This window comes from Polyodon spathula, chromosome 3 (genome assembly GCF_017654505.1).
Source record: "Polyodon spathula isolate WHYD16114869_AA chromosome 3, ASM1765450v1, whole genome shotgun sequence".
NCBI lineage: Eukaryota > Metazoa > Chordata > Actinopteri > Acipenseriformes > Polyodontidae > Polyodon > Polyodon spathula.
In genome coordinates this window covers 16812724-16840415 of record NC_054536.1, presented here as the reverse complement: position 1 = coordinate 16840415, position 27692 = coordinate 16812724, and the positions used below count along the sequence as shown (strand labels likewise).

Sequence of the window (27692 nt, the reverse complement as noted above, 5' to 3'; positions counted from 1 at the left end):
TCTCCATGTATTGCAATGGAGACAAAAACCTATAAAAACTTATATCTTTTACAATGAGGTACCACAATCAAGACTCAGCTTGGCAGAGTGACGTGGTCCATCATTTGCAGATCTCCACAAGACAATTCTGATTCCTTTGTTCACGCTACTTTTCCTTATAATAGGAGGTAAGCATATTACTAACATTATTATATCTTACATGTATTGGTTGTATTGCTATAAGGTATTGAAACTATGTTTTAGTTTTTGAGAGAGTGTTATATTGAATGAACTGAAATATAGAAGTGGTTGCTTTTTTAGACCTCGTGTATAGCTGGCCCGGTGGCTGCACAAAAACATCTAAGTGTATGAGGGTGCTCGGAGGTTACATCCTCCGATAAAGGACGTCCTCTCACAATGGAGTCTAGAGGTCGTACTGGAGGCTCTCACCTCTGCTAAGCAGGTCAGTGAGCTACAGGCTCTGTCAGTGCACAGTTCCTGTATGCACGTTTGGGACGATAGAATCAAGGTATCGTTGCAACAAACCCTGTTGTCTCCTTCATTTCACTTGAATCAATCAGTGGAACTAGAGGTTTTCACCTCCCACCCCCTTTGGTGTAGGAGTCAAATAGGAGATTACATTCCCTCTGCCCAGTTCCGACATTGAGATGCTATGTTAATAGAACGAGAGCTCTGCGTCAGTCTGACCAGCTCTTCGTTTGTCATGGTGAACGGACCCGAGGTCAAGCCCTCTCTAAGCAGTGACTGTCCCATTGGATTGTGGACAAGGTTTCAACTGCGTATACTAATGCCGGCCTACTCCCAACTGGGAGGGTGGCCACACACTCAGTCAGAGGTGTGGCTATGTCATGGGCCCTCTTCAGAGGTGCCTCGTTGACCAATATATGTACTGCGGCTACCCCGCGTACATTTACAAGGTTCTACTGACTTACTATTGTACATCCCTCTATGCCTTTAATAGGCACCAGGGTCCTTGAGGTTGCACGCTCACACCACCAGCCCTAGATAGTGCTAGAGAGATGTCCCTCAGATGCTGTCCACTCATTCTCCCTCACGACGGCTGTGGTATACTTTCCCAAAAGTGTAATTGGCGGTCATCTTTGAATTGAAAGTGAAAGATAGGTTACGGATGTAACCCCGGTTTCCTGAAAGAGAAGATGACTGCCAACCTTGTGAGGTCGCATCACTCGCATTTGCGGATTCAATGCAAAGAGACTGATTCTCCGCTCAGTGACTATTTATTACCCTGGTGAGGCGGGATCCGAGGACGTCACTCCGCGGAGGGGCCTATCGGAGCTTTGATATAAAATGCTCAGCAAATACCTGACAAGCAGGTATATCCCAAAACTATCATTGGCAGTCATGTTCTCTCTCAGTTGTGCATTCGATCTTTGCATATGCCCTTAAAATTCTTGTGATTGAAAATGACGATTTAATTAGATCGCCTCCAGTATGACCTTAAATGATAACATGATTCATATTATTTTAGTGAATCAATACATCCAGACAATTTTAAATACATGAATAAAAAGCAAACTGTTAATCCCTCGTATAAAGAAGTTATGAAGGAAGATGAAGGAAAAGCTTAACATATTTACAAGGTCGAGTCATTTTTCAAGAGACCAGTATAAATGTTGTCTGTTTTATTAGCAAGGAGCCGGTCGATTATTAAACCATCTGTAGCCAAAGAAACCATTTTGTGATTTTTGGTTTCCTTCACAAAGAACTTTGCGAGTACTTCTTTCCGGCATTCATTTTACATGTTTAAATTACTATGGATTACGAAGCACCCAAGATACCTTACCATGTACTTTGTATGTAAACCAACATTTCAGAAGATACAGTAATTGAGAGCATTAATAATTGCTTAATAATGTGTATCAAAAATATGTTAAGGGTTATTGCCTTCTCTGTAAACTAACGGTGTGGCTGTCCACAGTGTCACTGTTATTGATAGTTCCGGTACATTTTGGTAATGCCTTAACTTCAAGGACATTGTGTTGTGCAGATCTACCATTAGGTGGCACTAAAGTACGAAGCGCTGCGGGTGATTCAGATCAGTGAACCTTTTGGTGAAGCGCTGGTTCACGGCTCAGTGTCACGAGGCTTCAATATTCCCATCACTATAAAACAGCAAAACTGTATAAATTGCAGCGTACATTTAGCGCTACTGTATTATGTGTATTTATATTATTGCCCAACAGTCCCCGGCTTTACCTCGGGGGGTGCGAGTGATGAACACGTTCCTCTTTGTAATAATTAAGATAATTACAGTAAACTAATTATTAAGCTCAGGTGCTGCGCCCCGACTGGGTGCAAGCTAATTCAGGCGGCTTTATATACATGTAACCAGCGCGCCTCTAGCAAGCGAGTATATCTGTTTCTTTATTGTAAATACAAAAGCGGCAGCGTGGGGGTTTGTCACAGGCTTTAGCAAGAAGGATGGGTATCGTGGATTTTAAGCTTCTTTTAGGGTAAGTTCGGTGTGTTTAAAATCTGTTTGGTTATTCGTTATCGTTGCCGTGTTTCATTGGTATATGTGTGTGTGTGTATTCTTACGTTGCTGCGATGAAGGTGTGTGTGGTGCTTGAGTGCACCCGAGTTTGTATAGAATGTGTCGATGAGTAACATTTATTCTGTCTCTCCCCTCAGGGTTGCATTGTGTATGCTGTTACCTTTGGATGTGAAGGCTCAAGCGCCACCAGGCAAGTGCTGTTTGTTTAACTATTGCATGCTCTTGTAGGCGACAGTCGAACTGCTTAAATGGTTTGAAATGTTACAAGTCGTCTCTGTCCAAGAACGGTCTTGCTTTTAAAAGCACATTATCTGCCCGTATAACCCGTTGTGTTGCGCATTTAACTGTACAAACCACTCGGGTGTGTACCGGTTAGTTCTTTGTGTTGAGTAAAGTGTAGTTAGCGAACTATTGCAAGTATCGCCTCTCTGCCCGCAGGAACCTTTGTTAACGAGTGTCGGGACCGATACTTCTGGATGACGACTAAAAGAAGCTTCCTAATTGGAGGGAATTTCCGCTTCGATATCATTGGTAAACAGGATTTGCTCGGTAACAGTAACTTGTATTTTGAAGCATCCTGCAAATGCATACAATTAAACGTCTTTGCTTTTAGGTAACGACGGCATTCACTCTCTGGACGATGCCTACTCCGCATCCTGTGGATTTACCTACTCCGTTAATATCCCCGGCGACCTGGTATTCAGAGCTTCTTTCCTTGCTTGTCACGTCTCCAGCAAGGTGCGGCCACACGACCAGCTCCGTATGTATGCCACTATTTATTACAAGCCCGTGTCGCCATGTTAACCTAATGGCTTTTCATTTTCAGGATGATTCAGAGTTCAGCTTGAGATTCCGTTTCGTTCGCATCGACCAGTTCAGCAGAGAGACTTACTTCCCGTTCTCTATGACCTGCAGTATGGCCAAGCAATGGTACCCCCGCGAAATCGTCTGTGAAGAGAACTACATGGAGGTAACCCTTTACAATCTTTGTTCCATTGTGGTAGCCCAGTTGCAATAAACAAATGTGTAATCTAATTCAACCACTGTGGTCCCTTATTTAACTTGTCAACATATTGCAACTGGTTTAGGACAGAATACCAAACAGTAATTTGCAAGTCTTGCACAGAATTAACTATTGGAGTGTCTGGAAACTTGCATCTTTGCACTAACTATTGTGCTGCCACCTGCTTCCCATATCTGCATAAATGTGCACTTTTTTAAAAATGTTTACAGCTTAACCTGACGAGAAACCAACAAGGTTGTTTTTCACCCAGATGCTCCAAATGGGTTCTGTAAATTTCATGGCTCTACACTTTACGTAGACTTCCCCCTCCTTGAAGCACTTGCTACACTTCAGCAAGGCTGTGCTTCACAGATTTGGCATTCAAAATTCCAGAGCAGCATCTGGTTCTCTCCATAGGCAATTTTCCAGACTTCACCCACCCTATGTGGAATTCCACTCTAGCTAAAGCACACTTGTGGAAGTGGATGGTAATTGAAACTGCACTGACGTGCTAAATAAAATGTTGCTGTACAGCAGTTTAGTGATCATGTAAAATGATCATTCAAGAACGATTGATTGTTTCTGTGTTTGTTGGTGCTAATCCCTTTTTCCAGTATAGTCCCGTACCTGCTAACGGGGCTCCTCTTTACTGATCTGGCATCTACTTCTAGTAGAGTGACGGGCTCAAAGATCATTACGTATAGGGAGCTCTGAACCTAATTGGTTGTGTAACAGTATCCCCTTTTCCTGTAGATTTCTGTAAGGAGGAATGTGCCAGTTATTGCTCAGGAAGGGATGAATACTGAAGACTGGCAAGCTGCTCTCCCTGCAGTGAGTAAAACCACTAATTTGGTCTGAAGATGTTCCTGCAGCATAGCAATTTGTATAGGGTAGAATACAAGCTGCTATCCAGCCCACAGTAGCATCTTGCTGGCTGCTGTATAGCTCATCTTTAGTAAGACACGATTGCAGTCTGCAAATGCTCACGCTGCCTTCCTATGTACTAACCTGGAGCTACGGGTAATTCCGCCACAGATTTGTAACTTGGTCAATGACTTTGCTCCACACAACTTGTGCCCCTTGTAATTTTGTAGTCTATGCAGGCATGTGACTTGCTGCTCACCTGTATAAATGAAGTGTCTTGAACAAGCTTTGGAGCTTGGGTCTTGACTACTACAATCACTCTATACTTTCCCAGTCAAGCTGGTTACTTGCCTCCTACCCCAGTCCCTAGACCTTCTGCGCAGCTGCTGTGTCTCCTGTGTTCCAGGCCCAGGAAGCTGTAATGTCAGTGTGGCAGGTTGTGTTCCACAAGACTGGACAGCCAGCAAAATCCATGAATGCCTCCCTGGCTCAGTCTTGGGGCTACGTGATCAACTCCACCTCCACTAGGATCCTCTTCCGCTCACCCTATAACATGCCTGAATCGGAAAGGCTTACAGTAAGACCTCTACAAAATTGCCTTTAACTGGAGGGGGGGAGAGTTGATGGGTTCTAAATATTTACTTCTGTAGTGTGTTAAGCAGAGGTCCATGTAGGTGGGTGTGCCAAGGTTCCATATTGCTCCATTAGTGTCTCAAAGCACACTTGTATCACTGCTGTGCTTGAGCTCATTCCATGTTCTTCCAGGTTAATGGAATCCAAGTGGAAGCAATCCGGGCAACTGTTTTCTACAAGCAAAGGTGGATGCTGCTATTGGTGGACACTTCCGCTGCCTGTACCAAGAGTAAGATCTAATGCTTGGCTGTCTTGCCATGGTCCAGAGACCATGTGAAACTACTGCCATAGTGTGGTCCTTGTTAACTGGTCAATTCTAGTAGGAATTCTTTTGTAACCTCTCTGCATGCTAGCACTACAGATTCCTTCAACCAAGGGCTGTGATCATGCCATTTTCTCCATTGGCCATTGATTGCCATCTGCTTGGACTTGTATAGGATTCCCTAATGGAGCAGTTAAGCAAAAACCTCTTTTTCCCTCCTAGATATTGGTACCTTTGATGGTACACATTTGGCCTGGGTAGCACCCAGAGTCCTCACTCCACTGGTCCTGCATATAGAGAAGTTCCAGGACAAGGATATTTCCATGGGTGTGGAAGGGAAGCTGCTTGACCTTGCCACTATCCAAAGACGGAGCTATGAACTGAAGGTCAATGAGACCTTGATAGAAATTGCCATTCCTTATGGAGCAGAGGGTGGCTACCTAAAGGTAACAAGGGGGGGGGTTTACAGAAGTGGGTGGAGGGTTTGGCTATGGAGTTCCTTCACTGACAGCCAGGTAGCTTCTGGATGTGTTGCAGACTCCTTGTATCCCTAGATTGCATGCCCTTGGTGTTTTTTCTGTAAAACACTTTGACCACACTATCCCAGACACCTGGTTCATGCTCCCATGGCAGAAGTGTTGGCTGTCCTGAGTAAATACATAGTTAATTTATGTTGAGCTGTTCCTTGCAGACTCCATTGGCCAATGAACCTTCCAGCCTTGGTTCTGATGGCTTTTAATGGAGTCAACTTTAATCTTGTGACCGTGCCCTTCTGTCTCTCCAGAGTCGTGTCATAAATAACCAGTACAACCGTATCTACGCCATTGACCTATACCTTGAGCACCAGTGGGCAGATGACCTGTGGGAAGTGACCCAGCACCGCTCCTTCAAGCCAGTCCGCACCCCCTTCATTGCTGAGACCCCCTTTGTTGTCAACAGTGAGTACACTACTTGCCAGCATGGAATTTAATGGCCTTGTGCTGGTGCCAATGTGTATTGCAGCCTAAACCATGATGGCCCCCTTTAGGCCTGCCTTTGTTCTTTCCCCTGGGAGTTCCTGGACTATAACACTAGACCTGGCTATAAATCTGTAATGCTAACCTCTAAATGTCTGTGTTCCTAGATACCATCCCAGCAGAAAAGGTCTTCACGGTGACCCTTGGCGTCTTCAACCCTGACGTTGAGCTGAAGAACTTCACCATCAATGGGGTTCCTTTGACCCTTCCTGAGGCCATAAACCAAGGCATTGTGCTAACTGAGGTCCACCACCCCAATGGCACAAAGTCTTTTGTCCTGAAGGTCCCCTTCACCCATCCACTCATCCCACAAAAGGTAGGGATGAAAGCAGGCCTGTACATTAGTGGCTCAAGATCCAAGCTATACTGGTCTATTCTCCAGTACAGTTGCTGACTTTGTTCCTGCTTGCACCTTTTTTTTGTTCTTCTGGCAGTATATTGGCAATGGTGTCAGGGAGTTTACCTTGAATATCAACTACACCTTGAACATCATCCCTGAGAATGAGCCTTATTTCCACCCTGCAACCATTGTGTGTCAGATTAAGGATGTCGGTAAGTATTGGGGCTGGGAAGTGTCGCCGAACACCGACTGGACCAATTCTCTCCCAACCAAAGGATTGAATGGGTTGTGTGCCCACTCATGGAATTGGTGTCTCCACATTTTTCAATTTGAGCTAGTTTGTAAGCCTCCAGAAAATGTCATGCATGCAAGCTAGCATGCTGTCACCTTTTTTTAGGCTTTGCATACAGCTACCACACTAGCAGACATGCACCCCTATTGGTATCATCTTAATAATTGAAGTTTATGATCACTGCTGGCCAGAAACTGCTAGCGCTCGGCTAAACCCTGAACTGTATATGGCATTACTAAAGGTGGATTGTTTTTTATTGGCCTTGCAAGGTGAAGTGTTTTATTTTTGGATTAGTTATGCTGGAATACCTTCTTTGAATTCAAAATCATGTAGGATCTCCCTTCTATTGAAATTGGACTGGACAATGCTTCTAGTGAATACAAAGAAACAGTTATTGGACCTAAAATAGGTGCAACTAAATGCAGAAAGGAAGAATGAACTAAACAAAGATTCAACTCCCCACTCCTGAAAGCTGGTTAGCATTCCTATGGGAGATTCCCTTCAAGGTTAATTTTGTTCATATTTTAAAATCCCTCAAATCTCTCCTGGTTTAGGCAATTCTTGCTCTTGTGAGACTATCTTTGCGTCAAGAGAAACCCTTGTGTAAAGATGGCTTCATTTTTTTTGTATTTCCTTTTAAATGCAGAATGATCATTGCTTTGTAAAACCCACAACAATTTGTATAAATCGCATACAATTGCTATAGTGCTTCAGCTCCAAGCCTGAATTAGAAAGCAATAATACTTGCTGTATCTTGAACAAAACCTTTACTGTAAGGTTGGCTTGGGTTCAGAATGGGGATAAAACTACATGTTAGGCTTCATGGATTTTAGCTTCAACAAAACGGGTACTCCAAGGCCTTCCTGTAGGTGAAGGGTAAGTTCAGGTTCCAGCTTCTGTTTTCCTTTGCAGGGCACCAAATGTCTCTGCAAAAACACATTAACGATGTAGATAGTCCTCCACCAATATGTGCACTCTTTGTCCAGTCATGTCTTTGGTTATTCCTCTGACACTGCTGTCTAATACAAGACAGTGTTTCAAGCTCTGACTTCAAATGGCCCTGACTTGATCACTGGAGAACAAGTTTGATTTGATTCAAAGTACTTGGGGATTTTAGACATCTTCCGCTGCAGACTCCCAAGGCAAACCACTAGCGTAGTACTTTGTCTGTTTTTGGGGGAAAATCTGGATCTCTGTTCAAGCCGGTCACAGGCTGGGTCTTCCGTTGTACACAGAATGGCTTGGCACCCCATCCTTTTCTGTTTGATTCATAAACCAAAGATGAGCCACTGATGCTACAGCATGCTCTTCACTCTTCTCTTGCCTCCCCAGTACTTCCGGTGATCCAGGGCTCTTGTACTGAAAAGAGCATAGTCTTTGAAGTGATGCGTGGGAACATGGACCACCTCTGGGCCATGTACATTGAGAAACACCAGCTTACCTCTGAGCTGGTGGCTCAACGGGGCTACATCATCACCAACCAGACCAAGCTTATTGTGGAGGTGCCGCTCTTCAGTATTGGCTGCATCTACGAGGTAAGTCTGTGGAGGCTACTAGGAATGCCTTCAACTTAGCAGAGCCTCTAGAGGCTGAATTGGGTGTTGTAGGATTACCTTGTCTAGTCATTGTTCTAGTGCATTAACACTAGTACCTAGTATTTGAGCAGACCCAAACCTTGTTAAATCTGCAGTTCTCCCGGCACCACTAGGCTGGAAAGCCTGCTCCTCTGTGGGTTGGTGTGCTTCAAAGTGGGCTGGCTATTTTGAGGAATGTTGCTTGTCTCCTTTTCCAGGATATCTCCCTCCGAGGCCTCTTTGTTCGAGTAGAACTGACCTTGGTGGATATCAGGACGCTGTCGGCAGTGCTGTCCTCTGTACAGCGCTGTCAGTTTGCTACCAAGCAGCTGCTGGGTAAGAAGCTGTACAAAGTGGGCTGGACTTTCTGTCTTGTATGCCATGCCACTTGTACACACGTTGGCTATAAACAAGCTGTACCAGGCTCCTTCTCCATTGCTAGAAAGAATATTCCACTGACCATGATGTTGCTTGCAGTTCAGTGCAACAATCCATAATGCCACCTTTCCAAGTTCTAAATGGTCTGCCTGGCCTCTTGCAGTCTGCAGACAAGCAACTGGTATCATTTGGGTGATGCTTCTGCAAGTAAGCCTGCACCATAGCATGATCCTTTTAGAACAGACTGGTGTGAGACCACCTACAGTTCTGGCACAGAACGTGTGCATCACCTAGATTTGTAGGATTTGAGTAACCCAATAAGCTGCATTGGGTTTGAAGTCTTGTCATGCAGTATATATGGGGGATGGACTACAAAGAGCTATGTAATGTTTTCTCTTTAGGCTTGACTAAAGAGAAATGGGATGGTTCTACAGGGTGCTTGTACAAGACTTCTGGTCATAGCTGTAGGTATCCTCTAGAGGCCACTTGGCACATGACTGGTGTGGCAATCTTGAACTGGTTCATGCAGCGAATTCTCTTTGAATGTGTCCTGGTTCAACTTCACCCCCTTCTCTCCAGTGTGCATGCCTAATGGTGTGATGACGGTGGTGGCTGTGACCATGGAGCCCATACCAGTAGTGGAACCCAGCAAGACCACCCTGCTGGACAAGACCTGCAAACCCAAAGAGTTTGACTCAACCAGGGCTCTCTTCACCTTCAGTGTCAACACCTGTGGGACCAGGAGCAAGGTGACCTGAGGTTTCCAGCATGGTGCTGTAAATCATTGCAATGGCCTTTTTATACAGGTTTTGTATTGGTAAACTGTATTGGGAGCAGTAAGTATCCCTAAAGGTGCTGTGGACTTGCCAGGTCTAACTAGCCTGTTTTGAAAGCCCAAGTGCAAGCACCTGTTGGCCTTCTAGGTTTGTTGTTGGAATACAGGATTTTCAAATGGGGCTAGTATTCGGGGGGGTGGAGGGGGGGTACTTTGTATTAATGGCTTGATGTTGTGGCAATGTTTCAGATTGTGGAGAACTACCTGATCTATGAGAATGAGGTGGTGTATACCAGAGCGCTATTCCCAGCCAATGCTCCAGTCATCACCAGGGACTCTGAATACAGGTGAGGATGAACACAACTACCTGAAATGGACACTGCTGAAGTCGGTGGCAGTGTATTCAGACTGGGGGCAAGCTGTCCAGTAGTTAACCAACTACAGGTCTTGGACAATGTAACCTAACTTAATAGGGTGTTGGCCCACCACTTATGGCCTGTATGTGCTGTGGCATAGTCTAGCAGCCTCTGCAGAATTCCAGGAGTGATGTGGCACCATTCTTCCACCAGTCAATCAATTTGCACGTGGTTGCTTGTAGGTGGAAAACGCTCTCGGGCGTCACTCCCATAAAATCCATATGTCATGGCGAAGATCAGGGTCCTGGTCCTCAGACCATTGGGGGACCACATGTGCTGTGTGGATGCAGGGGCAATGTCATCCTGGAAGACATCCCACCAATGCAGGAAAATGCAATTGGGGGGGCAAAGATGATCAGTAGCGCATTGGCAGTGAGCTTGCCTTCTAAGGGAATGAGTGCACCCAAACCATGCCAGGAAAATGTGCCCCACGCTACGGAACCACCAGAACCCTTCCCTGTTGGAACCAAGCACTTGGAGCTGTAGAGTTCTTTAGGTTGGTGCCACACATGCACTCTTCCATTTGTTTAACCTGGTGGCTTCATCTGACCATATCTCATTTCTCGACTGCTCGGTAGTCCATTGCCTGGACTTGCAAACAAGCATTGGCAGATGTGATGAGCTTTTTGTGCACTGTAACCAGACTGGTATCCTGCTTTGTGGCGTTCTTGGTGGATTGTTCATGGAACTGGTTGCTCAAGCTTCAGGTTAATTTGCTGTCATTGATCTGCAGTTGCTCTCCTGTGTCTGCCATGCACTCTGGATTATTGCATGGCTCTCTCAATCCTGGAGTGTGTGCTTCCTTTTTTTGTTTCCCTTGGACTTCCATGCCCACATAACCTTAAACATTGGTAGTGAAACATCCACAAGTTGAGCTGTTCTGGTCACTGAAGCTCATGCCAAACGTGCCCCAACAATTGCCATTTCAAAGTCTGGTCTCCTCTTGCTGCCATGCTCGCCATAATTCTAGGCAACCAAACCTGTCCAGCATGTCTATAAATGACCCTAAGCATGCTGGATGTTGGCTTAACACATGAGCCACACCTGTGTGGAAGCCCTTGTTTTCAATGGACTTGGTGTTTCCATTAGTTTTGTCCTACGTGTGTCTACTTGCTGTAAAGATTAATTCTGAAGGAACCACTTCATAAACTAGCATTTAGACATGCGTATTTGAAAAGACTATCAAACTACGTGATTCTGTGGAACTTCTCTCTCTCTCTCTCCTAGGCTGACAATCCGTTGCCGCTACCCCCTCAATGACACTATAAAACTGGTAGCTGAAAGACGGGCTGTCCCTGCCTCCTCCATTGGAAGAGGTCTTGGATCCCTGCAGTTCCACCCTTACAGCTCTGGGCAGACGGGTATGGCTTCTAGTGCCTAGTTTTAGCTTGCCCAGTCCTGGGACACTATTAGTAAACTTTATCCTGACTACCAGTATGAACCTACTACTATGACTCCAATTCTTGGTTTCCCAGGCCAGAAGAAAGCCACGGATGTCTTGAATCTGAAGGCCCGTCTAGCAAGAGGTTGGTATCTGGTACATGCCTTCATTCTCAATTCACTTTAATGGCCCAATTCTGTTCTGGTCTTTTGATCCCTTACCCACCAGGAATGGTGGCTATGCACAAAGAGCTGTAAAAGCATAGCAGTGATGGACGGTCTGTCTTTTCTCCTCTTCCCCCTCCCACCAGATGTGACCTTCTCCCAGTTCTATCCCGAGTTCCCTGTGTCCAAGTCTGGGCTGGAGCCCTTGTTCCTGGAGGTTGGGCTCCTCCATCACCAGAACTTGGCTGACCACCTCATCCTGCAGGACTGCTGGGCCACAGAGACCCCTGAACTGGATGCCACCCCTCAATGGGACCTGATCACTGATGGGTAAGGGGGTGGAGGCTACAAGAGTAAGCGCTCAGATAGTACTGAGCTGGAGTTTCATTGTCATTTTATGCCAGCTTGGCAGAGGGCTAAACTTTGCTTGCTAATGTTTACTGTGCTGTGGACTTGCAGTAACGGTTGCATTGCATCATAACCTGGCTGCCTAAATATACGTGACTTGTAATCCTGTCTGTGCAATGGCCTTTTCCCTCTGGTGGGAACTACATGTGGCCTTTTTTTTTTTTTGAGGCACTGGAGTGTTTACCCCAATTTCTTTTTAAACTAGGGTTTGCTGAAACCTCATTACCCAGTTTGAAAGACGGTTAATTTATACTGTGGTACTGATGCTTATCTGTATCCAGTTTTACATACTCTTTGGGTAGGTTTCGTGTTCAGGAATCCTACATGTTGCTGCTGCTAGCTGTGTTTGTTCCATGGACAAAGCCAACATAGCAATTTACCTAACAAATTGGTCAATTAACTGGTCTATAACCGTCTTGCTGGGAAGATCAGAGCATAGTCTAATTGCATTTTAGGATGAAGGTATTCAATAGTGGTGAACAAATTGCATGTATAAATATTGCACCCAATAAATGTATTGTATGATTTGTCTTCAGTGTACACAATCAATTGCTGACCACTCGAGGTGGTCAAGTAATAGATGGTCAAAGACCATGAAATAAGGTCTTTCTATTCATTGGAATGCCACTAGTCTTGGAATATGCAATAAATATTTATTGCATAAGATCACATCCCAAAACGAACCAAGCCAGTGTAACATTGTACCGAGCCAAGCATTCAGTACAAGCAATGGGGAAGAAATGACAACCCAATATTCACTGAGCACAGGGGTTTGAGAACCAGTAAGGAAAGAAACATTCTCCATTCCATGCAAACACTCGGATTGTCATTAGTCGTGGCAAGTAAAAAAAACCCTGCAGCTTATACTGAGGGGGGAAAAAATAAGTAAACTCTCTCTCTCTCTCTCCAGTGCTCAAAGTAAACTTGAGATCTAGTTCCAAGTCCGTGTAATCGTACCATCCTCTAGGAAACTCCTAAGCATTCTTTGTTTCAAACCCAATCCCGGGAACCTGGTCGTCATGACCTCCACAGCAGTAGGTAGTTCTATGAACTAATTTATTTGCACACTTACTCTAGGAAACAACCAAACCTGGCCATGGTTAATTGTCAAACCGCCATAACTTTTTAAATGATTTCTGACTCGGACACTCCTTCCTCTCCCGCCATGCACTAGCAGTGCTACCTGGATCCTGGAAATCCTAATGTCGCTGCCCCTTTATCTTGTGGCAATGTTTATTTTCAGTTGAACACATGGCACATATTTGACCGATCGTCACAATAACAAACGTGTAAGTCTTTGGCGGCTTTAGGATGCAGTCCTTTCCTAAAATACATGCCTCCTGTTCACCCATCAAGCGCCATGCCTTGAAACCCAGTGTGTCATTGCCTTCTAATGTGTCTTCCTTCTTTGCAGCTGCCTGGCCAGTGGAGACTCCTACAAGACCCAGTTCCACCCAGTGTCTGCCAGCGCTCTCGCAAAGAGCCCCCACCACCTGAAGAGGCTTGAGATCCAGGCTCTGTCTGTTGAAAACCATGCCCTGTGGCAACAGGTTGGTGGCATTCGGCGAGCTCAATACTGAGCCTTTTGATCTGCAGTCTCACCCTGGGGTTAATGGACATCCAGCTACTCCAGGTTTTGGGGGGGGGGGGGGCAGTCCTGCTCTAGAATAGCTTTTACAGGCTGAAATATTGGCTGGCTGTGTGTTTGACTGAACTCTGGCTCCAACTGCCTGACCTGCCCTTCCTGTTTTGCAGATGTACTTCCATTGTCTAGCTGTGGTTTGTGCTTCTGAGAAGGCAGGTGTCTGCAATAAGACCTGTACTGCTGGAGATAAAAGATCAGGTAGGCATGGTATCTGACCTCTCCTGCAGTAGATAGGATGCCCATTGTATGTTCTATAAAACTCTCAATTGCTCCTTGGATCTAACGCCTCCTTTTGGGTTATGTCTTCCAGGCCGCAGTGTTGAGCTGGCTGACTCTGTCAAAGGCTATGCTTCTGCTGGACCAGTCCAAATTGTACCCGAGGGGGAAGCAGCCGGTAAGCAGTAAAGCACAAAGATGCTAATCTCCTGCCTGCCTTTGTATTTGAGTTCCATCTCCATGGTGATGGAGAAGGGTAGGAAACTGCTGCCGCTTTGGCGCTTGCGTGGCAAGCTTCATGTATTGCTCCAAAGGGAACCTAGAGCCAATATGGCACAGGCAGGGGCTGTAGTTTCTAGAGATCAAATGCTTGTCCCAGGCACTGTGTAGAATGTAAGCAATAGCTGTGTTTGCTAACTAGCACTGCCTCGTTCCCCAGTGGACGTGTTGGGTATTGTGTAGCTTCCTCACGGTCCTAATACTTGCCATTGTCTGTCTGCTTTCAGGTGAGACTCATCTGGCCCCCTATATTCCAGTCTTGGCAGTTGCAGTGGGAGTTCTTCTACTTGCTGTTGTAGTTTTTGCTGCCAAAGCTGTGTGATGACTCTCTCTAATAAAAACTTGAATGTGTAAACTTGTGTGTGGGGTTGTTTTTTGTGGCTAGATCTCACTCTTTCATTTATTGATGCTTCAAAGGCTCTGAATAAACGGAGTAAGGTCTGGGGTATTGGATGCCTCCAGTCTTAAGCTAACATTTGTGTCCTCTTTCGGTAACTTGCTCTGCAATGCTTTTGCTTGCTAAACGAATGTGATGCTTTTAGCCATGACCTGTATTTCCAATATCAATTGGTCCTTCTCTTCAAAGACATTGTACTGTGCAGCTGTAGTATTAAAGGATGCTAAAGGGGCTGGTGTCATGTGAACATTCCTGCAAACCTGTGGCTCAAAAGGCTTGGTGACTTCCAAGGGTTTATTTTCTTTCCCCCATCACTGAGTGGCTTCCAATGTGTGATATCAACACATATGCTGTGCCCGTGGCTATGAGCTTTGTGTAATGGAAAGCTCTGCTTTCAGTCACCTACGTTACTGAGATGCACAAATCAATTCTGAGCAGGCCTAGGGGCTGTTTCCTGCACTGTAAAAGCAGTTTTCCCAAACCTCTTCCTGTCTCAATGTTCTCAAACTTCTATATAGGTGCTTGCTGCATTCCAAAGAACAGCTTCCTGGAATTGTCAAACACAGCAGTGCTGACAGCCTTGGTTGTTGAGTTCTAGCAAAGACAGGCCATAGATGCATGCTGTGAAAGCTCTGTTTTACAAGCAGCAAACTGTGAAGCCTCTGGCAGTGAAAAGCGGGTCCAGAACGCCTGTGCTCATTACTATAACTATATAGTACGTATATATTTTCAATGGGAAAAACTTATTTGAAGTAACGTTAAGATTTTGTTGTAATAGTGGAAAAGATTAGGAAATTGCAACTTAAGGTAGCCACGCAAGCTTAACTGCACCCTTATGTATATGTTTCCCGTTACCCTTGACATCAGCAACGACATGACAAATTCTCCCCAAAGACTGGCCATAGAGACATAACAGTGGGAAAACTTTGTCCTTGTCATTGGTAACATGTTCAGAAACTGCAGAAATCTGCAATTGTACCTAAACATTTTAATGACGTAATTGGCTTCCAACGTAACAGTATGTTAGCAAGCATTCATAGTCAACTGTAAAGTTTGAAAGAACAATGGTTAATCACATTGCAAACGCATACATACTGCAGAAAATGCAGTGTCTCCTTTTACCACATGAAACAGTGCAGTTTATATAACAAAGCCATTGTTGCAAAGACAGAATTTTGTTGGTATGAATATGGCTGATAGCGTTTGGAGAAATATTGCTTGTTCAGTTCCAGTAATGCATAGGTCTCAAATTTATTATATAGCACTACTGTATTGTGAGTTTATTGGTTTTACTTAGAACATTGGTGAAATAATTAACTTGACACGCATTATGGGAATGCTAATGGAGTTAGTGAACATGTTACCAATCACAAGGACTGTGATTTCCCAGTGGTATGTCTGTATTTTCAGGGAGAATATGTCATGTGCTTAGTGATGTCATTGATGATGTCATTTGTAAAGTGAAGTGTGACAAGAAACATACACAAAAGGGTGCAGAGTTAAGGTTGCGTGACTACCTTAACTTGAGATTTCCTAAACTTTTGGACTTTTGCAACCAAACCTTAACGTTACTTTAACAAAGTTTTTTGCCATTGAATTTCCTTTGTTTTGGAAAACAACAACCACATCTGCCACATAATGCAGTTGTGGAAACACAACTTGCGACACTGAAAAGCACAGAAGAAATAGACATGTACCACGTATGTAATGTTTTTTGTTGGTTTGTTTAACAGATTTATTGAAGCCAAATGAAAGGTTGAAAATGTTAATCCCTGCCCATGAGGCTGGAGAGGTGGGGACAGAAACGACTGTACATGAGAATGGAGAGGGTGTATAATAAGTAACATTATACACAGGGTCACCGTCATTGTTCACGTTTTATTATGTCAAATCAGAGAGCAGTGAACAGTTTTAATACCTGCCTAGAGCAACAAAGATTTGTTTGTGGGATGCAGTGGTATAGTTGAACTCCAGTCAGTACCAGAACAACAAAAGTGAGGGGGGAAATAAAAAAATCCTCAAACATGTGCATATATATATATATATATATATATATATATATATATATATATATATATATATATATATATATATATGTATATATGTGCTTATAAATATATGTTTCCCTAGTGTGGAAGGCACAAAAACATTATTACTGATTACCAATTTTAATCCAGACAGAAACACAGATGTGGCCCGTGTGTGCTGAACTACATATCCCATGACTCCCTATTCAGTGCAATGCAACGGTGACATGTTGCTCTGCCTGCAAAGACGTCAGACATCAATGACGTCAGACCGTTATCTTTCGGGTTCCATTTCTGTAAAACTAGGCCTCCATTAGCATTGCCATAATGCTTGCACGTCTACACGCACGGGACTATGTGTATGCCGAGCGTGGTTCCTTAATTTGCTATACTTTTTGAGATACAGATTTTTTATTTTTTATTAACCCCCCTTTTGAGCTGATTGTAAAATCGACTTTAAACAGGACCTTCGTTCAAACCTTAACTCATTTCTGCATTCATTTTCAAGCTTTATAGCAGCAACATTTTCACGGCATGTTCAAACAACCTTCTTTTTTTTTTAAATGGCAGGCAACATTGTGATTGTTTCCATAAATATAGACCTCATGCTAAACTAAGAAACCAAAATAAAACCAAGCTGTATCTTTTACTTAGAATAGTAAGCACAACTGAAATGTTTAAAAGAAAAGCACTTTACATAAACCTTTCTTTTGTATATAGCAACATAACCTTTACTATTTTAAATAAGAAGGGGCCGCCGTTCTATTGACGGTGTAATAAGTATATGTTCGAGGCATTGGCCAGGGGTTTAATTGGGTTAATTAATGAAAGGTCTGGAATGGAAGTGGCGAGTTTGTTAACCCTCTGGTGACTGTACTGTGGAAAGGGATTTTTTTTTTTTTTTTGCCTGGTCTGCGTACTTTCTACAGGCGCCACCTCTCCATAAAGGCGGAAACAATGACGTTGAGAGATGGATACGCTGTCCACTGTGAATTTTGCTGAATTTTAAGCATTCTTAAAATCCATGCCTTTTTAAAAGTTGTATTACTAATTGCATCTGATATTAAAAAATACTAATTAGATGTCTTTCATGCACAATTCATTGGATGTATACATGTGGAGATTATTAATTGTGTTTACAATGAAGTTTATAACGTTAATGTTGTTCATGTTTTGCAATAAGTATTTTTGATTTGCGTCTTTTGGTCGTTTTTATTTTCCTTATGAATTAAGTTGATGAATAAACTTGGTCAAATTAGAAATCTGCGGTTTAATATTTTAGATAATGGTTCTTTAAAAATTCCTAAATGATGGATAATCATAACCTTTTTATCTCAGGTGATGTTTTCCGAACGTAATCTAAGAAAAGGGGGCGTTAATTGATCTTTACAATATATAATATAATAATACTTATAACAACCTTTGTGTTTCTGTGCCAGGATGAAAAAGGTTTCTGTAGATCGTCTGCTGCGTTTTAAGTCACAGTGTTGATTCCCAGTAAGCACAATAATAACTGCCAGCATCGTTATCTTCCACGTTGGTTATAATGAGATTGCAGATGGACTCCTCGCTTAGTTTTTCAGCTTTGAAATGCTCTTTAATAAAACCTTGGTCGTTTTCATGTTTTCCGTCATTCTGGTAGTACAATATCCTCTTTAAACCTTCCCCAGGTCTCTGTCTATACCAATGTATATAAGCATCATTAATGTTGAACCCGACGGCTTTACAGCTGAAAGTTGCTCTTCTTCTTGTTGGTCTTGTGACAGACACCTGCGACTGTTCTAAAGAGACAGAAAACACTCCATCTGAAATAATAGAAGAAAAGTGATAATGCGATTCATCCGAATCACCATGATAAAATGCTGCATCCGCCAGACACGAGTAAACGAATACTCACGTATAAGAGAACCAAAAGAAATGAAAGAACACCAGAACATCATTTTGGCTTGACTTCAAAACCACCGGTTGCAACAGAAAACGCAGAATTGTTGTGCACCAGCAATTAAATATCCATAAGCTGATCGAGGAAATGACGCTCATGTGATTTTACCCAACCCTAAAGTAACGCACTGCACCTTAGCAACTTCAGTTCGTTCCAAAAAGTAAAACATACCCGCGTTTCTAATTCCCCCGCAGTTTTGAGTCAGCTCTCGGAGCTTCTCAGAACCTACGCGCTGAATCAATTTATCGTGTATCTGCAGTCTGTAAAGGACTTCGCGCTAAAGGAGCGCTGTCCGCGGTTCTGAGTAATGCATAAATGGTTTTTTTTTTTTTTTTTTTTTTTTTTTTTCCCCCAAAGTACAATGTGCACCAGCTGTTTATTTATTTATTTATTAATTGGGATTTAACAAATGATATCAGTTTATGCAAAAGATATGAAGTCCCGTATTCATACTATTAGTGTCCCGTAGTGGATAAAAGTGAATCTGTCCAGGTATCACAGTAATAATATGCAGAATCAGTCTCTGTTATGTCATGTAAAACCAAGGTAAAGACATCTGCCACTCGTTCAGTTGCACATTTCTCCGCAGTGAAACCAGTATCATAAACAGTTTGAGTTGTAGAGGAAAAGTATAATATTCGTTCAAGTGATTCATTTGATATGTGTCGATACCAGTGAATGCAAACAGTATCCAAGTTTACACCCGAGACTTTGCTGTTAAGTCTAACCATGTTCTTGTCTTTGTATTTCGTAACTGATTGAGGTTGTTCCAAGATAACAGCAGCCATCTCAGCTAAAAATGAATTCAAATTTGTCGTGAGTTTAGTTTAGTGACGCATCTGAAGTTATATTACAAGTGCTAGTTTATATGAAAAATAGATAAACTCACAAAATAACGTAATGAAAATCATAAAGAATCTCAATCCAATCATCTTGAAATCTACACCAACAGGACAGCGAAGAGTACTTCTTTCTTTGGTTTAATTAGCAGGTACCAGCAGAGCCCAGTTGAAATAGATCGCTGCAAACATTCTCTGGTCTGTAGTTTTCCAAAGGGGTGTGTTTCTCAAGATTGTACAGACAAAGAGGAAGTGACTCGCACACGACGGGTTCTTGATTCAGCTGTCTAAAAGCAATCTTAAATTATGCACGCAAACACCAATCAAGCTAGCAGTGCCATCTTTCGATTAAATGTTACTTTCTCACAATTATAGTCCTTTTTTAAAGGCGGTGAACATTCAATAAATATGTTTAAGTTGTTACGCTAGGATTGCCTGATTGACTGAATAACTCCTTACTAATTCTGATCCATCATTATCTCACCGCTGACACCAAATGTAGCAGGACAGCATCAGGAATGAGACTCAGAGGCTTTGAAGCTGCAATTTAAGCACTGGGTGCTTATGTTTAATTAACAAAAATACACAAACAGGAACAGTGGCCTAAATAAAAGGTTTAAACTAAACACTACTGTACAAACACTGATGCCAGGCTGGGCATTCGCCTTCACTGACCAGGTAGGCAGAAGCAGGGAAAAAAAGAAACTTTGTCAAACACAACCACCAGAAATCAAAACAACCAACAAAATTGAGTCACTTCAGAATTTTGATGAGCAGAACCAACAACAAGAGAACGAAAGGAACAACATCCAGGACCCTATTGACAGTGGTGACCAGACAGCAAAAAGAAGGGAGGTCATGATTGTTGGGGACTCCATATTGAGAAACACAGCAAGTTCAATTCGCAGTTTGGCCCCCTTACTACAACAGTGTGCTGCCTTCCGGGAGCCTCGGTCAAGCACATCACTGAGAACGTGGACAGGCTCCTAGAACGAACAGGAGACGAGCCGGTAGTAGTCGTCCACATCGGTACAAACAACATTGGAAGAGACAGACCAAAATCCCTGCAAAACAAATTCAGAGAGCTAGGAAGGAAATTAAAAGAGAAAACCAAAACTGTGGTATTTTCTGGTATACTACCGGCACCTTGCAAAGGACCATATGGACAGCTGGAAATAATTAATCAAAACGCATGGCTGAAGACGTGGTGCACACGGGAAGGCTTCACCTGTCTTGATCATTGGACCACATTCTACAACGAGGACTATCTGTATAGACGGGACGGACTGCACTTAAATAACAAGGGAACCAGTCTACTTGGAGAAAAAATCCTCGAGCAGGTTCAGAAGCATTTAAACTAGAAAAAGGGGGGAGAAATCAACAAAAAAACAGAAGGGAGACCGCATCAAAACAAGAACAACAACTCAGGTAAGACAACCATTAAATGTGTTTATCTAAATGCTAGAAGTATCAGAAACAAAATTCTAGAACTTGAAGCTACTGCACTAACAAGTAACTATGATGTGATAGGTGTTACAGAAACTTGGTTGTCTGAGAGTGATGGGGACGAATATAATATTTGTGGGTATACACTGTATAGGAAAGACAGGCAGGACAGAAGAGGAGGAGGGGTAGCGCTATACATAAGAAACAGTCTTGAAGCCCAGATGTTAAACCTGGACAAAGAAAATAAAGCCGAATCAATATGGGTCAGAATAACGGACAAAAATTCAAAGGGCATAATAATAGGAGCATGCTATAGACCGCCAGATTCAGACAGTGAGCAAAATAATCTGTTATACAATGACATTAGAAATGCGTGTAGCAAAGGAGAAGCCATACTAATGGGGGATTTCAACTTCCCCCATATAAAATGGGAAAACCCGGTGGGTAGCACGAAGGATGAAATTGAAATGGTGGAAATGACAAACGACTGCTTCCTAACACAATTTGTCAAGGCACCGACAAGAGGGGAGGCATGCCTTGATTTAGTCTTTTCAAATAACGAAGACAGAATAACTAAAACAGAGGTCAGAGAACCACTGGCAAACTCAGACCACAACATGGTCTCATTTGAAGTGTTTTTTAAAACCCCAAAAGTAATGACTAAAGCTAAGGTTTACAATTTTAGAAAAGCAAACTATGAAGGTATGAAACAGAGACTAACAGAAGTAGATTGGAGTAAAATAGAGAAAACACCCACAGAAGAAGGATGGTTGTTCTTCAAAAATGTAGTACTAGAGGCACAAAACAATTACATCCCTAAAGTAGACAAATCTAAATGTAAAACTAAATTGCCAAAATGGTTTAATAGATCAATTAAAAAAAAAAAATATTCAGCAAAAAAAGGCACTTTATAGAGCATTAAAAAAGGACCAAAAAGAAAGTACGCAGAAAGAGTACACGGAACTGCAAACGCAAGTCAAAAAGGAAGTTAGAAAGGCCAAGAGAGAAATAGAAATGAACATTGCTAAGGGAGCTAAAACCAATTCCAAAATGTTTTTCCAATATTACAACAGCAAGAGAACATTCAAAGAGGAGATTGAATGTTTAAGAGATACAAATGGCAAAATCTTAGATGAAGAAAAAAAAAAAGCAAATATATTAAATGATTACTTTTCACAAGTTTTTACAAAGGAAGATACTGACAACATGCCCCACATGTCATCCAGTTCCTATCCAGTTTTAAATAACTTTAGCATAACTGAGGCAGAAGTGTTAAAGGGACTAGGAGCTCTTAAAATAAACAAATCCCCTGGGCCGGATGAGATCCTCCCAGTAGTACTCAAAGAAATGAAAGAAGTAATTTACAAACCGCTAACCAAGATCATGCAGCAGTCTCTTGACACAGGGGTGGTACCGACAGACTGGAAAATTGCAAACGTAATACCGATCCACAAAAAGGGAAACAAAACTGAACCAGGTAACTACAGACCAGTAAGTCTGACTTCTATTATATGCAAACTTATGGAAACTATAATAAGATCCAAAATGGAAAATTACCTATATGGTAACAGGGTCCTGGGAGACAGTCAACATGGTTTTAGGAAAGGGAGATCGTGTCTAACTAACTTGCTTGATTTTTTTGAGGATGCAACATCGATAATGGATAATTGCAAAGCATATGACATGGTTTATTTAGATTTCCAGAAAGCTTTTGACAAAGTCCCGCACAAAAGATTAATTCTCAAACTGAACGCAGTTGGGATTCAAGGAAACACATGTACATGGATTAGGGAGTGGTTAACATGTAGAAAACAGGAAGTACTGATTAGAGGAAAAACCTCAGAATGGGGTGTGGTAACCAGTGGTGTACCACAGGGATCAGTATTAGGTCCTCTGCTATTCCTAATCTACATTAATGATTTAGATTCTGGTATAGTAAGCAAACTTGTTAAATTTGCAGACGACACAAAAGTAGGAGGAGTGGCAAACACTGTTGTAGCAGCAAAGGTCATTCAAAATGATCTAGACAAGATTCAGAAGCACTATTAAGACCTCATCTTGAATATTGTGTGCAGTTCTGGTCACCTCGCTATAAAAAAGATATTGTTGCTCTAGAAAGAGTGCAAAGAAGAGCGACCAGAATTATTCCGGGCTTAAAAGGCATGTCATATGCAGACAGGCTAAAAGAATTGAATCTGTTCAGTCTTGGACAAAGAAGACTACGTGGCGACCTAATTCAAGCATTCAAAATTCTAAAAGGTACTGACAGTGTCGACCCAAGGGACTTTTTCAGCCTAAAAAAAGAAACAAGGACAAGGACCAAGGGGGGTCACAAATGGAGATTAGACAAAGGGGCATTCAGAACAGAAAATAGGAGGCACTTTTTTTACACAGAGAATTGTCAGGGTCTGGAATCAACTCCCCAGTAATGTTGTTGAAGCTGACACCCTGGGATCCTTCAAGAAGCTGCTTGATGAGATTCTGGGATAAGTAAGCTACTAACAACCAAAAGAGCAAGATGGGCCGAGTGGCCTCCTCTCGTTTGTAAACTTTCCTATGTTCTTATGTTCTTAAGATCACCGCTCGCATCCTGTTCAAGACTCTTGTACTCGCCTACCAATGCCTTGACCAGACTGCACCCAGCTACCTTTCAGACCCTCACATCTCCCTACATCCCCACTCGGCCTCTCCGCTCTGCCTGCCCTAGAAGACTGGCTGTACCTGCTCTATGCTCCCCTGCCTCCAGAGCCTGCTTCTTCTCCAGCCTCGCCCTGCAGTGGTGGAACGACCCTCCTCCGTATGTCAGAAACGCCCAGTCCCTGACCACCTTCCGGCACCTCCTCAAGACACACCTTTTCAGACAACACCTGGAAATTTGGGTCAATGGCTGGATTCCCTTCCAATGCAAGTCACCTGTCAGATGACAGGTTAGCTGCTATTTGCAACTGCCCGGCCCTGTTTCAACCAAGGTTCACAGTGCAGTTAGTGTTGTGTCAGAAACTACTGGGTCTGATTGCTGCATCATCTTCAGCCGTTCAACTGGGGTTACTTCACATGCGACCGCTTCAAGCCTAGCACAATGCCTTTCAGACATGGGCTGACAGTGTCTCGTCTGTGCTGGAGAGCGCTACGCTGGTGGAGGCAAGTCCCTCACCTGAGTAAAGGCGTCAAGTGCTCATGACAGATGCATCCAGCTCTGGTCGGGAGGTGGTCTGGGCAGGTAGAGGAGTCCGTGGATCCTGGACATAAATGTGCTAGAGCTGAGAGCAGTCCACCTCGCTCTGCAATATTTTCTCTTTGTGCTCCGCAAAAAACATGTCCTTGTCCACACGGACAACATGTCAGTGGTTGCGTACGTGGAGGTCCACTAGGCATCGACGCCTTAGCGCACGAATGGCCCAAATTGCCTTTATACGCTTTCCCGCCTATACCGCTGTTCCCTGCTTTCCTCGAGAAGGTCAGGAGAGAGGAGGTGGCAGTTCTCCTGGTGGACCCCAAATGGCCCAGGTGAACCTGGTTTTCGAATTTCTGCAACTGCTGCATGGCCAGCCCTGGCAGATCCCGGTGTGTATGGATCTCCTCAGTCGGGCAAAAGGCACCCTCAGGCACCCAGAACCGGGCAGACTCCAACTGTGGGGAACGGGACAGTCTGTCCGCCCTAGGGATCTGAGACGCAGTAGTGAGTACACTACAAAATGCTCGGACTTCTTCCAGAAGAGCATTGTACGCCTATAAATGGAAATATTTTCAAAACTGCTGCATGGCCAGCATTGCTGCATGGCAAGCCCTATAACAGTTATATTATAATTTCTGCAAGATCTACTAGAGGCGGGTGTCGCAAGTAACGTTGAATCAGCTAGGCTGGTCAGTAAAACATTGAATCCCTTTGTATGGAGAACCTCAGTAGCTAAGGCTCATGGTTCAACACTGCCTGTTATAATAATAGACATGAAATTGTTTCTCATCAAGATAAGTTTACATTTAAAATAGTTAGTAATCGTGTGCCATAGGGAATAAACTGTTTGGTTTGACTCTGAGTTAAAAGATGATGCAACATAAAGAGATGTTGTTTGAAATATAAAATAAGAAGCTTAAACAGATAATAAAAAGTAATTTTAAAAGTAGAGGATAGGTTTTGAAAAAGGTAAACTTCATGTGAACTTTCTTCCCGAATTTTCTGTGCGCCTGTTTTTTAGAGAAAGCCATGCCTGGTAAAGGGAGGTATAGTTGGCACGCAGAGCGAGAATTCTTTTATCAAAAGGATCATAGCGTCAAGGTTAAAATTTAACGAAGGAAATTATCTTCTCACCCTAGAAGAAGGGGGAACATTGCTCATCGCTGGAAATTAGGAAGAGTGGTATACCACTAGCGAACCGGTTTTAGCTGGTTTGTGTGCTACTGAAAAAAATAGGAGGTCGTCCGCAGTTCAGCTGAGTTCATGCTGTTAAGAAACTCATAGGACAGAGACATTATAGTCTTACACTTAAATAAAAAACAAATAGATTATCCATGAAGAGATACTCTATATTGGAAAAACATAAGATGGAAGTTCCCTATAATATCTGTTAAGCACACGCCTGTTAAGAGAGAAGGAAAACTAATTTGAAAAATAAAATGGTGTAAGGGAATATGTACTTAGGCACCAAATACACAATCAAATATAATCATAACTGATAGTGTTGTATATATTTTAAACAGCACTCATATACTCAAAGTAACATTATTCTTTTTGTATACACATATAAAATAAAGGAATAGTGAACTATATTTCACCTAACTTTTTAGATAAAGGAGGGGTAGAGAAATGAGCGGATGAGATCATGGTCAAGTGTTTGGAACAGGTGTCATATCTTAAAAAGTTGCTGACATATGGCTCTAAATTTTTAGGTTGTTGCGTGCCAAAGAAAGATAAGAAGTGTCTAAGTCTCTCCATGTATTGCAATGGAGACAAAAACCTATAAAAACTTATATCTTTTACAATGAGGTACCACAATCAAGACTCAGCTTGGCAGAGTGACGGTCCATCATTTGCAGATCTCCACAAGACAATTCTGATTCCTTTGTTCACGCTACTTTTCCTTATAATAGGAGGTAAGCATATTACTAACAATATTATATCTCACATGTATTGGGTGTATTGCTATAAGGTATTGAAACTATGTTTTAGTTTTTGAGAGAGTGTTATATTGAATGAACTGAAATATAGAAGTGGTTGCTTTTTTAGACCTCGTGTATAGCTGGCCCGGTGGCTGCACAAAAACATCTAAGTGTATGAGGGTGCTCGGAGGTTACATCCTCCGATAAAGGACGTCCTCTCACAATGGAGTCTAGAGGTCGTACTGGAGGCTCTCACCTCTGCTAAGCAGGTCAGTGAGCTACAGGCTCTGTCAGTGCACAGTTCCTGTATGCACGTTTGGGACGATAGAATCAAGGTATCGTTGCAACAAACCCTGTTGTCTCCTTCATTTCACTTGAATCAATCAGTGGAACTAGAGGTTTTCCACCTCCCACCCCCTTTGGTGTAGGAGTCAAATAGGAGATTACATTCCCTCTGCCCAGTTCCCGACATGAGATGCTATGTTAATAGAACGAGAGCTCTGCGTCAGTCTGACCAGCTCTTCGTTTGTCATGGTGAACGGACCCGAGGTCAAGCCCTCTCTAAGCAGTGACTGTCCCATTGGATTGTGGACAAGGTTTCAACTGCGTATACTAATGCCGGCCTACTCCCAACTGGGAGGGTGGCCACACACTCAGTCAGAGGTGTGGCTATGTCATGGGCCCTCTTCAGAGGTGCCTCGTTGACCAATATATGTACTGCGGCTACCCCGCGTACATTTACAAGGTTCTACTGACTTACTATTGTACATCCCTCTATGCCTTTAATAGGCGCCAGGGTCCTTGAGGTTGCACGCTCACACCACCAGCCCTAGATAGTGCTAGAGAGATGTCCCTCAGATGCTGTCCACTCATTCTCCCTCACGACGGCTGTGGTATACTTTCCCAAAAGTGTAATTGGCGGTCATCTTTGAATTGAAAGTGAAAGATAGGTTACGGATGTAACCCCGGTTTCCTGAAAGAGAAGATGACTGCCAACCTTGTGAGGTCGCATCACTCGCATTTGCGGATTCAATGCAAAGAGACTGATTCTCCGCTCAGTGACTATTTATTACCCTGGTGAGGCGGGATCCGAGGACGTCACTCCGCGGAGGGGCCTATCGGAGCTTTGATATAAAATGCTCAGCAAATACCTGACAAGCAGGTATATCCCAAAACTATCATTGGCAGTCATGTTCTCTCTCAGTTGTGCATTCGATCTTTGCATATGCCCTTAAATTTCTTGTGATTGAAAATGACGATTTAATTAGATCGCCTCCAGTATGACCTTAAATGATAACATGATTCATATTATTTTAGTGAATCAATACATCCAGACAATTTTAAATACACGAATAAAAAGCAAACTGTTAATCCCTCGTATAAAGAAGTTATGAAGGAAGATGAAGGAAAAGCTTAACATATTTACAAGGTCGAGTCATTTTTCAAGAGACCAGTATAAATGTTGTCTGTTTTATTAGCAAGGAGCCGGTTGATTATTAAACCATCTGTAGCCAAAGAAACCATTTTGTGATTTTTGGTTTCCTTCACAAAGAACTTTGCGAGTACTTCTTTCCGGCATTCATTTTACATGTTTAAATTACTATGGATTACGAAGCACCCAAGATACCTTACCATGTACTTTGTATGTAAACCAACATTTCAGAAGATACAGTAATTGAGAGCATTAATAATTGCTTAATAATGTGTATCAAAAATATGTTAAGGGTTATTGCCTTCTCTGTAAACTAACGGTGTGGCTGTCCACAGTGTCACTGTTATTGAT

The 27692-nt window shown here is 42.8% G+C and overlaps 1 protein-coding gene across 1 annotated transcript; it reads left to right on the top strand.

The window, feature by feature from the left end:
- The first annotated feature begins 2955 nt into the window (after positions 1 to 2955).
- Positions 2956 to 18831, top strand: LOC121307851. The gene is made up of 21 exons (XM_041240154.1): positions 2956 to 3046; positions 3129 to 3253; positions 3342 to 3485; positions 4272 to 4349; positions 4789 to 4959; positions 5148 to 5244; positions 5500 to 5723; positions 6062 to 6215; positions 6401 to 6609; positions 6728 to 6845; positions 8258 to 8460; positions 8718 to 8835; positions 9457 to 9626; positions 9902 to 9999; positions 11296 to 11429; positions 11544 to 11594; positions 11760 to 11943; positions 13436 to 13571; positions 13777 to 13864; positions 13977 to 14060; positions 18722 to 18831. The coding sequence occupies exons 1-21, from the start codon at positions 2992 to 2994 to the stop codon at positions 18829 to 18831; spliced, it is 2751 nt and encodes a 916-aa protein (XP_041096088.1). The 5' UTR covers positions 2956 to 2991.
- The last annotated feature ends 8861 nt before the right edge of the window (positions 18832 to 27692 follow it).